The following is a 14,890-nucleotide window of genomic DNA, read 5'->3' as shown; positions in this document are numbered from 1 at the left end:
ACAAAAAATGACCACCAGAACTGAAACCAACCAAATAAGACATTACCTCTTCACATTCTGTTAGCAAGGGACGTGGTAGGTGGTAGGCACGTGAATGAAGTTTAGGTGGATGCTTGGAGAACTCTGTTAATGGTTGTTGCTAATAAACAAGGGACTTTAAAAGGCTAAGCTGCTATACTAGTAAAATTTTTTTCACTTAAATCCTCTGATTCTTAGAGAATGACATTGATGAATAAAAAACATTAATAACTTAATGAAATGGTGATACTTTGAACCTAGAGAACTTTCCCTGTATTTAATGCTTTTTTGTGTGTTAGTGCAGAGAAACTCCCATAAGCCTGAAGGATTTTTTTTTTTAATGATTAAAGGTTGGAAACATGTTCTCTGCAGAAGAGTCGAGCCTTTTGGTTAATTAGAATGGAGAAGAGCAAAGGCTGGCTTAACTGCTTTCAAGTGTCTCCTGAGTTGTTCAGCAGAGGCTATATACCCCATTGCTACACCACCACCACCACTGCACAAAGAAGGAAGTGTAGAAAGACTTGACTCAGTGTAAAGAAGAACTTCTTAAAAGCAAGGCTGATTAACCCTGGTTATCACAGGGACTCTGAAAGAGCAGCTCGAAGGAGCTTTAAGTCTCAGAGAAAGAGAGGTACCTCTCTTTCTGGGCTTGGGTCCGAGCTCTGCATACTTGCCTCGGCCTTCTAACCTTGTCTATCACTCTTGATGACATCCAAGTTTATACTTTGTTTGAGGGCCCTGGAGCTGGCCCTGAGAACAACCCACAAAGTTTGTATGCTCTAAACTCTTGCCGCTTTCTGTGTTAAGACCATGGCTTTTAAAATTTGTTTTATGAAAAGCTCAAAAGAAAGTTTTACCCTCCCAGCTAGCTACATATAAAGCATATTCGTTTATAAACACATATCTAAAATATTTTCATTTCAGAAGGGAGGTATTTTTCTAAGTAAATTACTAATTTGATATCATACTATTATGTAATATATCCCTCTTTAAATTAAGTAAACAGTATTGACCAGTTCAGAAAAAGTCCAGTTATCCCTAAAAGAAAATATTTAATTTTAAAAAGTGACATCCCAAATAAAGCAATACTGCTTGTGTCAGAGGTCCAAGAAGCTGGGTCAGTGACCCCAAGCTTAGCTGGACTTTTTTGTTATTCTTGGTGATAAAATGTTGTGGGAAAAAAATCTATAGCTGATTTTTAATATGATCATTTTTTTTACCTATGGTGTTTGACTCCTAAGTAAATATATTTCTATAAAATACTATCAATTTAGGATTAAAAGAAAAGTAAGAGTTAGAAATATAAATAATAAGCTAGTTGTGCTAATAATACTCTCAGAATATTATGTATTTTTACTATAACACGAAAAATTTATTGCCAATAGTTTCAAGTTTCAAATATTTGAGTTATTAGCAGCAGTCAAATAGCAAGGAAATGCCCCAATGCAGCAGATAAAACTAAGTCCTCATTAACTTTGGAAAATTGGCAAACCCACTTACAGGGTCCACGAAACACAGAAAAGGTAGATGTGTGGTATGTGAAGAGTTCCAGGTACGTCTTCTGTCCACAAATATTCCCCATGACAGCCTTCCATGATGCACCTCAGCCTATTCCACCTTAAAGGTACCAGGTGTGTCTGATCTTTTGGCATCTCTGGGCCACACTGGAAGAAGAGGAGTTGTCTTGGGCCACACATTAAATACACAAACACTAATAAAAACTAATGAGCAAAAAAAAACTTTTAAGTAAATTTACGATTTTGTATTGGTCTATATTCATAGCCCTCCTGGGCCACATGCAGTCCGCGGGCCACAGGTCAGGCACCCCTGGTTGTTGTTACTTGAATATTAAAATTTCCCAAACCCCAACCAACTTGCACTTACACAATGCCAGTATTGTCCTCTTTTTAAATGTGGCTGGTTTTATAGGTATGTAAGCTTAGTACAGTTAATCCTCCCCACTCATGATTCCATATTTGCAGATTTGCTTACCCACTTAAATTTATTGTACCCCTGAAATCAGTATTAACGACATTTTCATGGTCATTCGCGGACAAGCTCAGAGTGGTGAAAACTGAGTGGCTCCGTGTACATATTCTCAGCCGAAGTTAAAAGGCAGTGTTCTGCTGTCTTGTTTCAGTTCTCATACTGTATACAAGTGTCCTTCCATGGCCTATATAGTGGCACATTTTTGCTCTTTTGTGTTGTTACTGGTGATTTTGCTGTTTAAAATGGCCCCCGGCATAGTACTGAAGTGCTGTCTAACATTCCTAAGCTCAAGAGGGCCACAGTGTGCTTCACGGGAGACTCCATATGTTAGATAAGCTTCATGCGGGAATAAGTTGTAGTGTTGTTGACTGTGAGTTCAGTGTCAATGGATCAATAATATATATTGAATATAAAGGTCTTTAAACAGAAACACATATAAAACAAGGTTATGTATTGATATGGCCAGAAGTTCACAAGAACCTAACCCTGTATTTCCCTAATGGGGCATGTTTCATTATTCACTAAGTCACTGTTCATTGTGACTTTATAGAATGTAACTACCATAAATAACTAGAATCGATTCTGTGTGTTTGTCTACTTTCTGGTCCAGTTCTACTTTTGCTATGCAGGTCTTAGATGGACCTCAATTCAGACAACAAAACCCATTCACCAGGGATCATCTGTTTGTAAATAGGATGGATTATCTTCATCCTTGGAATCTGACTTCTGTGGTTTTCTCTCCGGGCCTTGGGGTGAAACACTAGGTGCATAATAAAATTATCGATGGAAATTTTCTTAAATACTGATGTGTACCTAGAGCAAAAACACTTCTGTGAACTTTGCATGCCAGTGTTGGGCCTTGTTTCCCAATTATGATACAGCAATGAACTTTTAAGTAACTGAACAAAATTGTTGGAGTATACATCTGACTCTATTCTAACCTGTTATGCAAGTAAATGTTTCTGTTATCAACTTTATCAGAACCTCTTGTCTGTTAGCCAAACTAACTAGTTCACCATACATAGGATTCAATTTTTAAGTCTATCTATCCCCTTTGTTACCCTTTTCTGTTATTGGACATGCGCAGTTCTGAAAGCAGAGAGTGTGGACAATTTTAGTTATAGACACAGACCTTTTTCAAATTAGTTGATGTCAGATAATAGGATATACTGAAAACCAATGGTTCCCTGCTGGGTTTGTTTGTTTTTTTTTAAGCTTTCATCATAGGAAAAATATTTAGATTAGTGATTATAATTGGAGGCCTAGCAGTGGTATTCTGAAAGTACCTATGTTTTTTACCTTTCTTTACCCTTTCTTATTCCTGTTTGAAAAGAGGCTACGATTGAAAGTGAAGCAAAAATTCACATGTAAGAATTCCACACGGTGCCTTTGGTCTCTTCCAGTGCCTTTCTCCAAGTGGGGAAGGGCAGGATTGTTTTTTCTCTTTCAGAAACTTCTCGTTACTCATTAAATAGCTCTATAAAGTGATATTGTTTGCAACAATAAAATTTATTTTAAAAGCTCCATTCTTCTGGAAACTGAACTTTCTGTTAATGTTTTAATTCATTTTCCAAAATACTCTTCCTGTCATTACTCTGTGCAGTTGTGTGCCGTACACGGAGACAGGGTCAGTGGCTAGTGTATTGTCGCTTGAATTATGCCTTTCTAATACTAAAGAATGGCATAAAAAGCAGATAAAAGAAAAAAAACTACTTCTAACATGACATACTTCAACATTTCTTTCTTAATTTTATATGATGAAGATAAGTATGATTTGAAATACTTAATGTTTCACCAAAATATTTTCAAATTGACTTTTATTTAAAATCTTCATGCCATAAAAGTTCAAATAAAGCTATTACTTTGAGTAGATTTTGTTTATTTGTGGAACAATACAGAAGTCAATCTAGATATAACTGGGTTTATTCAAATCAATAGCTAATGCAGTGACCATGTGTGTTTCTTTACTCTTCATTTATGGGGAATACTATCAAGTATTTGTCAAAAATAGAAGTGTACTCCTACCTTAATTTTTTTGTCTTAACATTTTCTTTTAATACCCACTTCTACGGTGTTGCAAGTGACTGGGACATAAACATTGTCCGCATGCCAAGTGCTCTCTATGTTGGTTTTGAATGTTCTGTGTCTGTAGAAATGAAAAACGTTTAAGTCAAACAAATACCAGAGTTTCAGAAAATTATATGTTACTTTTTGGAAATAACTATTAACCTTCAAGATGGTTTCAGACCATTTTTCAAGTTAATGAACAATTATCTGCATCTTCAGAAAAAAAAAATGAATGACTATTATATGTATAGTACAATAAAAGAACTCTCTTCCTAACTTTCCTTTTTGGAAACTGTCTACTTCCTCTTCTTCAACCCAACCCCCTTTATTCAAACAGACCAAAGAAGAAAGAGAGATTTCTGAAAAAGTTATATTTTTGCAGCAAGGAAGCTCTCCATTCCTTGAGTCTCAGGTAAAAAACAAACATAAAGGAATTTTCCAAAAGGGAATTGCTCTTCACATTGCAGTGCCATTCAAATGTCTTTAGAGAATTTTTTGTTTGTTTTTTTAATTTACCTTGCTGAAAACTAAGGTAGGTATATTATTTTTGCTTAGATTCTGGGGAGGGGAAAAGGAATTTTTTTTTTTACCATTATAGTTATCAGTTAGCCATCATTTCTTTATGGCTTTTGCTTCTAAGTCGTTATGTCTGTGTGTGGTCATTTCTAGTAGTATGGAACTTTTTACCATTTGTTTTACCCATAGTATAATACTAATTTAGATGACTTTGAATGATTATGAAAGCTCTGAACTTTTATTGGTTTTCCCACTAGCCAAGTGTGATAAAGAAAATGCGAGAAGGAGATTCTGCAGGCTCTGTGGTTACCTCTCATCAGATCATTTTCCAGAAAACTGTCCCATCGACCATAGAGGTTATTTTTCAATTCATTTCAATTACTCCAGCACCAACCTATAGATGAACCTACAGTCCTTTTTTCTTAAGTCACATGTATTTCTAGATTCAAGTTTTCAGACAGTGATCAATGTGAAAGTAGAAAACATTCTAGTTTAAAATGTAAACCAAGGTGCTCATCTTCTCCTGGCCTGATTTCTCTTCTCTCTGTAATCTGTTAGGCTAGTCGGTTGCCTGGTCACACCCTATTAGGCTTCCGAAGTACAAAAATTTCTTAACATTTATTTCGTCTGCCTTACTGGAACTAACACCAAGGAGAGTGGCAAAGAAAGTACTGAGATGAAGAACTTCAGTTGTAAATAAGATCGGAACACGTACCGACCACTATAGCCTGTTTATAAGACTCTCCACCAATGTCCCAACAGCGCGAAAAATTTCATTATACTTCCTTGAACACAGGCACACTCAGTATTTACTGGATGATAAGTGTTGTAATGGATTTGCTCTCCTAAATAAGGGAGTGTAACTTATAAACATGAAGTGGTATTCACAGAAATTTGTGGAATGCTGGCAAGTTCCTGTGAGAACAACAGATACGAAGTACACTGTTGTGTTTTATGTGGAAAACCACTTTCTGTGTCCACACAGGTAAAGCTAAATAACCTGTACAACCATTTCAGTTATGTTATCCAATCTTAAAATATAGAACCATCAGATATTTAACATACAATCAAATATATTTCTTGTAAAATTTACCATCAAAGTATGTTTCCATTTAAAGAACTCTGAAGTTGCAGCTCTGCATGCAGACTTTATCCCTAATTGAAGGTTAGAGTTTATAGTCAGGCGAGAAGAGATTGCAGCCATAACTATTAGATGATAACACCAACCCTGTGCAGTCACACCAGTGTAGCTCTCACCCTGATTTTCTTAAAGGATTCTTATTTTAGAAATAAGATACCATCAGAATTTCTAATTTAGCTTTTATATTTCAAATATAGGGCACAGAGGACTGGGTTATTGTAGACAAAATACCTACTGAGGTAGTTGATGGTGATTCGAGAAAGATTGTGACTTACAAGGTGGTGACCATGAGCAGTAGAACTGGTGACATCCCGGCCGACCTGTTAAGATCTAGTACCATTGAAATGCAGAGCTTCGATGACTTGGCCCAAGAAATGCAACTGAAAGAAGAAAGCAAACAGAAAGTATACACTCTAGGAAAGTCCTATGATACCGTGTCCGGAAAAATCGTTACTATGACTGGAAAAGCTAAGGAGGGGGAGAAAGGAGCACAGCCCTCCACTCTGGAAGCGCTTCAGAAAGTGGAGTCAGTGAAGGTCATCCCTGTTATGACAGAGTATGAGGTCCTGGAAGCCATCGCTGATGAGAAATCCAAGAGAGGACCTGAGGTCCATACTCCAAAGCGGAAATTATCAGAATCCCTGGCTCCCATCAAGGAAGCCGAGTCCCGCCGGCAGAGTCCTGAAGAAGAAGACCTCAAGAAAGCTCAGATGCTGGGAGGGGATGCAGCTCTGCATGTGAACCTGGAGAGTGTGCAGTGGAGCAAAACTGAACACGCACCAGAGGGCGAGGCCCTAAAAGTGGGGCTCTTTGGACCCAGAAGGAAGAGCCTGTCGGAGTGGAGGTACTCCCAGGAACCGGCGTTCACCGTGGCTACTGCTCATTACCTTACCGAGTCCGCAGCGTCGCAAGTCGTGGTAACCAGTGCCTTTCATTTGGGCCACCGTTTCAGATTCCAGCATGACGTTTCTTAGGCAGCGCCCTTCCACCCTGAACCTTTCCGTTTCTCTTGCTGTTTGTTTGGCTTTATGTTCGGAACCGCCAACCCAAGCTTTTTACTTTTGTTCATGGTTAAGTCAGTACCGCAGTCCAGCGAGCATTAAAACACTTTACGTTTTATTTCCAGCTCCCCGTCCCCGAGGTGTGATAGTGCTGCTGTGGCTTGCAATGAAGGGAAAAATGATCTGCTTAAACCAGCATCGCCCTGATCCTAATAACTCTCTCTGCTTTACCGAACAAGAGCTCATGGTCACCTCAATTTGCTATTTTATTTCCCATTCTTTTGTTTCCAAAGTCTGTATGGTAGATTCCTTCATCCCTCCTCCCTTTCTCCTCTGCCTCCAGTTTTGTCTGTAACCAGCTGCGAATGTGTTGTGTGCCTGCGTATGTACCTGTCTCTGTGCCTGACTGTTCATTTCTTTGTTCACTCAGAGTAAGCAGTCTTCTGGTGAAAAGCTCATGGATGGCTCTGAAATCTTCAGTTTATTAGAATCTGCGAGAAAACCAACAGAATTCATAGGAGGGGTTACCTCTTCTTCTCAAAGCTGGGTTCAGGTGGCCTTTTGCTTCTATCCTTGGTGTTCCTGACTCTGCCTATTTGCCTCACTTTATTTCTTTATGCCTTTTGCTGCATGTGTGTGTCTGTGTGTGCGTGTGTGTGTGGAATCCAAGTGGGCTTTGCCTCAAGCACCTCAAAGGTGCTGTCAGCTCTTCTCGTTTGTGCCTGCTTGGCATATCTGTCATATGCATTCAGTTCGGCTATAAGAACATACTTCGAATACTCAAAAGGCAATGGTGTTGAGAAATTATAATAACATTTGATTTTTTTAAAGCATTTTATGTCACCTGTCAGGTCCAAGAAAGTAGCCAAAACCAATATGAGTGTGCTACAGTGGCTTTTGTTCATTTTCTGTTGTTGCTTATTTTTTTCAAATTGTGTTTTATACTGCATTTTGTTTCTTTTGCGGATATCCCGAAGTAACAGCACAGACTCAAATGTGCGTGTCAGGGCACAGAGTGCGCATCAAAGCCTGTGGTTGGGGGAATGAAAGCTAATTTTTATTTTCTGTAAATGTTTCTGGTTATAATCACTTGACACTGGCTTTAGGCATCCTGGTGAGTGGTATCTTTTGCTTTTGGGGTTTTTTGTTTGTTCTTTGACCTTTGGTTTATAGAAAGTCACACTCACACCACAGTCTTTTCCCATGCAGAAAACAGAAACCCGGACAGGGTCCAGCGAAGCAGAGATGGAAACAACCCAGCACCCCCAGCCACCGAGTACTGAGAAGGTTGTGCAGGAAACCATGTTGGTGGAGGAGAGACATGTGATGAATGTGCATGCAAGTGGGGATGCTTCTTACGCAGCTGGAGATGATGCGGATGCCTCGGTGCAGGCAGCATCTGCAGATGCTTCCAGCATTAAAGGGAAGGAGGGCTCTGCTCTGACGGAGGGGGCTACAGAGGAAAAAACGGAGATGGCTGATAAAGCTGTACTGGAACAAGAAGAAATGGCCACTCCTTCCCATGAGCTAAAGGAGGAGCAGAGTGTAGCAATCCACGTTTCTGAAACTTTGGAACAAAAACCTCACTTTGAGGTAACTAGTAGTTAATGTTACTTTTAGCACTAAAGTGAACTAATACGAGTTCTTGAAATTTAGTTAAGCATGAAGATAGAGCTAAGTTTAATTTTCTACCTTTTTCAAGTACGTTTTGTTTCTCTTATTTTCATCTTGCATGGCAAGTGTGGGTCTCATGCAAACATATATAATGAGTCTTAAGAATATATAGTTCCAAAAATGGTTTCTGTTCTCATTGTAATTATTGTAATGGATCTGAGTAATACATGTCCAGCTAGGATATTAGAATATTTGATAAATTTATTTCAAATTTATTTATTTCAAATAAATTTCTGATCAATGTAATCTTGAAGGACCAAAAACCACGTTTGTCCAGGTGCCAAATACCAGAACTTTATTCTTTATCCCTTTTCCTTGCAGTTCTTGAGGTGGTGGGGGTAGGCAGATTATGTCTTATTACTTATTCCTTCTTTCTAAGATGTTAACATTTTAAAAGGCTAATTTATGATTTTTTTAATTTATTTATGAGATCGAGGAGGGGGAATGTAAAAATAGTTTATTTTCTTCAAAATGTTTCCCTTTATCTGGGACATTCCCTATGAATAGGTGTGGTGGGATTCTGGGAGACGGCTGGACATGTGTCTGCTGTGTGCTTCCCTCCCCAGCTTAGACCTGATGTCATGGAATATGTAAACATTTATGTCATGCTAACCTGTGCTTATACACATCCACCACATGGGGAGGGGGAAAAGTAAACTGCTGGTACAAACTAATGGCCACTCTTCCCCACTTCTCGTTCATGCAGTCATCCACTGTGAAGACAGAGACCATCAGCTTTGGCAGTGTTTCACCAGGTGGAGTAAAGCTAGAAATTTCTACCAAGGAATTGCCAGTTGTTCACACAGAAACCAAAACCATAACATACGAGTCATCGCAGGTAAGACGGTCTGCGGAGACCAGAGCCCTGGCACCTTGTTCCATCCCCTTAATGGCTCCTCATGTTTAAGTGTAACAACCTGATTTTTAATTCGTGAGACTCAGCAGACCCAGCAGCCAGACTGTCTTTATAGAGTGATACAATGATTACAATTTTGTTACTTATCATGGAGTAGCAGGTAGCTTAAATCTGCACTGCTCCCTTTGTGCAGTTCCATTTATTAATAATAGTTAACTCTGGTTGTGTCTGGTTCAGCCATCACCCATAGTGGCAGCTGGCAGGTGTTCACTGCGGCACACAGAGATGGTAGGAGACAAGTAAATCATCAGAGTCCCGAAACTAACATGGCAAACATCTGAAGCAGTAATGTAAATACGCGAGTGTACAGTGTATTTCTTTGCTTGCTTAGGTTGATCCTGGTGCTGATTTGGAGCCAGGCGTGCTAATGAGTGCACAGACCATCACATCTGAAACCACCAGTACCACGACCACCACCCACATCACCAAAGTAAGTGGAGTGGGAATTGATCAAAGTAAGCCTTCACTCAGGATTTCTTCCAGGTTGGGCTGCATAAGCAAATAGGTATTTGACGATCAGGATACCAGGAGAGCTGCATTAGACCTTTCACAACTGCTACAGTATCGTCCATTTGTCCTCATGGGCTAGTGTCTGTTTAAGAACACACATTCTGATAACTTTTGCTTACTTCACACTATTGCTTGGCACAGGGTAGGTGTTTCCAGAAACGATGGCTAGCCAAATACAAAGGATTTGATAGAATCCAAATTCTATCCTCATTTCTGAAATTAACAATTTAAAATAGCTGACACAGAGTTCTATTTCAGTTCTTAATGATATTGTAATAACTACATATGATGTCACATGGGTACTAGATTTACTGGGGTCAATACTTCATAAGTTATATAAATGTCTGATCACTGTGTTGTACACCTGAAACTAAAAGATCATGTATGTCAACTATAATTGAAAAATTAGGGCAAAAAAAAATGATGTTACCTAAAACTCTGTTAGCACTTTCTGCCATTTCGTCCATCGAACAGTGATTGCTCCTCTGAGTGGGCACATTCAGAACACTTGTTTCTGCCTTTCAGACTGTGAAAGGAGGCATTTCGGAGACAAGAATTGAGAAGCGAATAGTCATCACAGGCGATGCAGACATCGACCATGACCAGGTAGTGTGTGTGAGATAGTAAATACCTCGTCAGAGAGATGGAGAAACATTTGTTGGCCCTACTCTTCCCAATGCTATTCTTATGGTCCACCATGCAATCTAAACATTTTCTGAAGTAGCTTTCCAATATACAATGTACGATTCCTTTTGCAGTCATTGTACCTCATTTGTAAATTGTGTATATAGATCTAGCTCATAAGTCTCCACCTTGCTGCTGATCATGCATGTTCCTCCTCCTTTTTGTCTTTGCCCTTCTGTGATTTCCTGGGGATAGGCGCTGGCTCAGGCAATTAAAGAGGCCAAAGAGCAGCACCCTGACATGTCAGTGACCAAAGTAGTGGTCCATAAAGAGACAGAGATCACACCGGAAGATGGAGAGGATTGACCCAGGTAAGAGGTGACGCTGATTCTCTTGGCTTGGCCTCAGCTGGCATGTGGCATGGGGCACTTTCCTCTCATTCTGCACCTGACTCCTCCCTTTCCTTTTTTCTCTCACTGGCATTTGTGGGGCTGGTTACCAAAAGGATGGAGAATTGCTTGGCGGGTGCTGGTCTGTATCAGGTTTGAAGGTTGTATCCTGTGGATCTTTTGCATTTACTGCCAGTTAGAGGATAAAGGAAGAGCAGAGCCTTTGCTCGCATGGTCTCCTTGGTGTTCCCTTTTAATCCACATCCTTCATTCTTTTCATTAACCAACTTTGCAAAGCCAGCTTTGATTTTACTTGCCATGTGACCTAATCAGAACTAAGGCATTTACGTTTTGAAAGGTGCAATTTGTGGGTTCCAAATGCTAGTGAAATAAAATATGCTCCTTTCTCCTTTTGACAGCAACATTATTCCATTATAACCTTTTTCTTCAACTGTCTTTGGTTATAGTCTGTTACTGCTTCTGTTGTGCTTTGTTTTTAAATTTGAAACCCGAGCACTCACTTTCGTTTTGGATGTCTTATATTTTCTGTATTCTTTGGGTTGATTTTTTTCCCTTAGTGTTAGCGTTGTGTCTCAGGAGGAGGAAAAATGCAGTGCTGTGGTCCCGCTTTCCCCCAGGAAGTGCATGCCTTTCCAGCTGCTGTTTCGCCAGAATCATGAACAGACAGCATCCTCTGTGTGTGCATAGACTCGTCATGCATACTAACCTGCCATGCAAGACTTCGTGCAGCCTTCAGCATCCCTAGAGGGCTTTGAATGCTGAATGCAACTGATGAGCTACTTGCACACTTGGCTATGTGTTCAAAATCTCTTAAACGTTTTACTCATATAAATGAAAGAAATTAGTCCTCTAACATTGGTTTAAGAAACATAGATTGACAAGAGACCCCTCTTAAAGAAAAACAGAAAAATCACTCGGATTAAAATTAATAATGTAATTTGAAGATAGAAAGCAAAAAAGATTCTCTCCAGTGAGCTTTGGCCACTTGAGTGATGCTGTAGTTATTCAAGACAAAGCCTATCAGTGACTGGTGTTTTACAGCATCTTGTCAAAAAGAACATTACATAACCTGCAAGATACTTTTCTTGTGACCTTGATCTCAGATGTTTTTGAATGAGTAACTGATCAAATCTCTTTTCTGTAGGAATAACTTAGCCTGCACAGGAATCCAGTCATGCAAACCATTAGGAAAACCAGAGCCTATATGGAGTTCCCTCTTCTAACCCAACTGACTTGTGTCTGCCCGTGGAAATTTTCAGTCCGGAAGAACAGACCTTGACCATTAACAAAGACAAGGGCAGAGAGATCTTCCCATAATAAAGCAATCTGAATCAGCATCACTAACCTGATATTGCATGAAGCAACGATAAAATTACAAAAGAGCAGCATTTTTAATTTTCACAAAGTGTCTAAGTTTTCTGCTATACCTGCACGTTCATAACCAACAATATAAATCGTGATTTCATGTAACACATAAACAATCCATGCCTTTTATAGTTTATTATTATTAAAGTCTAAACAGAATTTGAATTTCTTAAGTGACAGATCTTTTGTTTACAGATAAATGAAGATTGCCCTAAAATGCTAGAAGCTGTCTAGGTTCAGTGTGTCCAGTTCATCCCAGATTAGATGTGCCAATAACCAAGTTTATTCAGTAAACACTTGAATCTTGTATTTGTTTCATCTGGTTTTATTACTCTTAACCCATAAACAGTGATGACTCTCTGATCCTCTGGAAATATTTAATGCTTACAATCCTGCTTTGTGTATCTAATTTAATTCATTATAAGGTAGTACTGATTTTAGCATATTAATGTGATTTCTCCCTTGTTGTCCACTTTGGTCCATGTTCAATCGGGAAAGCTTCCCTATCAAGAGTTCCCTATCAGAGTTCCCTATCAAGTCCTAAATATGTAAATTGTGATTATTTTAGGAAGAAAATATGTATTTTTGTTAGTTTACAATATTATGAAATTTCACTCTAGAAAAACCTGTTGTGTTCCTGTTGGGTTTTTTTCTTTCTTTGTTGCTTTTTTCTTATATTTTTACATTGATTTTCTTCTTTTACTTGAAAAAGTGTTTTATTTCCAAATATGGTCCATATTTACAACCTAGTTCAGAGCCAAGCCTTAAACTGTACAGAATTTCCACTGTAATTAAACTATTTAGTGTTTAATTATAAATAGCCTTCAAAAAGATATATTCTCCATTACACTGTCTACTGCATCACACAGCCCATGGTGAATGTATGTTTCTGCACAGCAAAATAAAAATGGTTAAATGCATTCTCTGAGTGATAATTTCAGTGTTGTCTGTGTGTAGCCCAGAGAAAACATTTGCATGGCATCAGAGCCTTCATCTGCATTGTAGAGATGGCTTGTCTTTGCACGTGACAAAAAGTGTACATATGATGACTCGGTGTATGGACTCTTCCAGGTATTGGAGATGGGGAACAAAATACATATGTAAATGTCTGGTTGCCCATGAAGGCCTTTTGTAAGAAGTACAGAATCTCATTCTCAAAGTTTTGATTTTTTTTACAAGAAACTCTGTTATATAACCAGAGTTCCTGGGTGCCATTAATCTACCAAAAGAGCCACACCTGCCCCTCAAGTCAGCTCCGAACGGGTTACCCGAGGCGTTCTGCAGAGGCCCCTGCAGCCTGTTCCTGCAGCTCATCCACGTCACTCTTCAGTTGTCAGCGACCGAGAATAAGACTGTGTCACCAGCTGCCAGCCTAACGCCTAAACGTACTTGCTGGCATTTCCTACCATGTCCCACTTTACCTAAATTAGTAATTTTTTTAAGTCTAAATTTAAAAAAAAACAATTTTTTCAGAAAATTGTTAGATTTAATCACACATCTTGGTCTTATGGAGGTCGTCAAATTCTTATCATTTATCTCTGAGGGTGTTACCAGCCTTATGGCTTGTCCTTATGGTCAACACCGAGTATTCATTTTGGGAACCAAAGCATCATTTAAGTTGTGTTTGGAGCCAAGCAAAAGTGTGCAGAGAAGAATCAATACTTCATTAACATGAAATGGCGTGTGGCCTCCCAAGGGTGCCTTCACCCGCTCTGCTTCGCTTACGTCCGTCAGGTTGTTGCATGTTCACTGTCTTAAACCAAAACTAGGCTTTCATATTTTTCTGTTCTCGGCAATAAGTTCATTTTTATAAACATTATGAAGGAAGTTGTACATTTCAGCTTTCTTTTCCTTCTGTATTAATTACTCTTCAAAATTTCCCAGCCCCCACTCACTGCTGTGTGGGGGTTCCAGAGCCACCCCCACACATTTGTGCATCTGTGACAGCAGAGCCCCACTTCTAATACACTCTGGGCTGCTTTTTATTGCTATATGGTAAGTTACAATAAAATTAGCGGCTTAAAACAACACACATTTATTATTTCACAGTTTCTGCAGGTCACATGTCTGGGCATGGTTTCACTGGATCCCCTATAAGGCTGGGACTGGGGTCTCAACTGGGGAAAGACCTGCTTCCAAGCTCATTCCGGCCATTTGCACAATGCATTTTCTTAGGGTCATAAGACCCTTGACGGCTTGCTTCTTCAAAACCAAAAACAGAGGAAGATGAGCATATGTCTCCCAGCAAAACAGAGTCTTAGATGACATAATCAAGGAAGCATCTTCCCATTCTGTTGATTAGAAGCAAGTCACAGGTTCTGGTCACAGCATTAACAAATTTAAAGTTTAGATTTGGACATTAGGCAAGCTCTATCTCACATTCCCTAATTCCGCGGTTTTAAAGCTTAATTCCACTAATGTGTAAAACTGGCTTATGCTTATTGCTAAACTCTTAGGTAATCTCAGAACATTTTTTAGCTATCACTAATTCAGAAAAATGTAGCATTGCAATAGGTGTGAAAAAGAACCTAGATATTTTACTTTAAGAAACTGAAGAATTCCCCTTCAGTTAGCTATTTGCTTCACAGTAAAGAAATGCTTGCTTCTCAATTTGCTCTAAGATTCAGGCCCAGGATCATAAGAAAACACGAACTTAGGG

The 14,890-nt window shown here is 39.1% G+C and overlaps 1 protein-coding gene across 23 annotated transcripts in view; it reads left to right on the top strand.

The window, feature by feature from the left end:
- Positions 1 to 13,151, top strand: part of EPB41L3 (erythrocyte membrane protein band 4.1 like 3) — a 202,230-nt gene extending 189,079 nt beyond the window's left edge. For 10 of the 23 annotated variants that reach the window (XM_036009282.1, XM_036009281.1, XM_036009287.1 and 7 more), the window contains 7 exons: positions 7,163 to 7,285; positions 7,942 to 8,325; positions 9,113 to 9,244; positions 9,654 to 9,752; positions 10,358 to 10,438; positions 10,712 to 10,827; positions 12,011 to 13,151. In XM_036009282.1, the coding sequence (XP_035865175.1) occupies positions 7,163 to 7,285; positions 7,942 to 8,325; positions 9,113 to 9,244; positions 9,654 to 9,752; positions 10,358 to 10,438; positions 10,712 to 10,822 (930 nt within the window). In that variant the 3' untranslated portion in view covers positions 10,823 to 10,827; positions 12,011 to 13,151. Of the gene's footprint in view, positions 1 to 4,411; positions 4,487 to 4,847; positions 4,947 to 5,928; positions 6,649 to 7,162; positions 7,286 to 7,941; positions 8,326 to 9,112; positions 9,245 to 9,653; positions 9,753 to 10,357; positions 10,439 to 10,711; positions 10,828 to 12,010 lie in introns of all 23 variants that reach the window. The other 13 variants (XM_036009278.1, XM_036009276.1, XM_036009280.1 and 10 more) reach the window with 3 other exon arrangements.
- Positions 13,152 to 14,890: the final 1,739 nt, after the last annotated feature.

This window comes from Phyllostomus discolor, chromosome 9 (genome assembly GCF_004126475.2).
Source record: "Phyllostomus discolor isolate MPI-MPIP mPhyDis1 chromosome 9, mPhyDis1.pri.v3, whole genome shotgun sequence".
NCBI classification, from domain to species: Eukaryota; Metazoa; Chordata; class Mammalia; order Chiroptera; family Phyllostomidae; genus Phyllostomus; species Phyllostomus discolor.
This window is presented reverse-complemented; position numbering and strand designations above follow the sequence as displayed.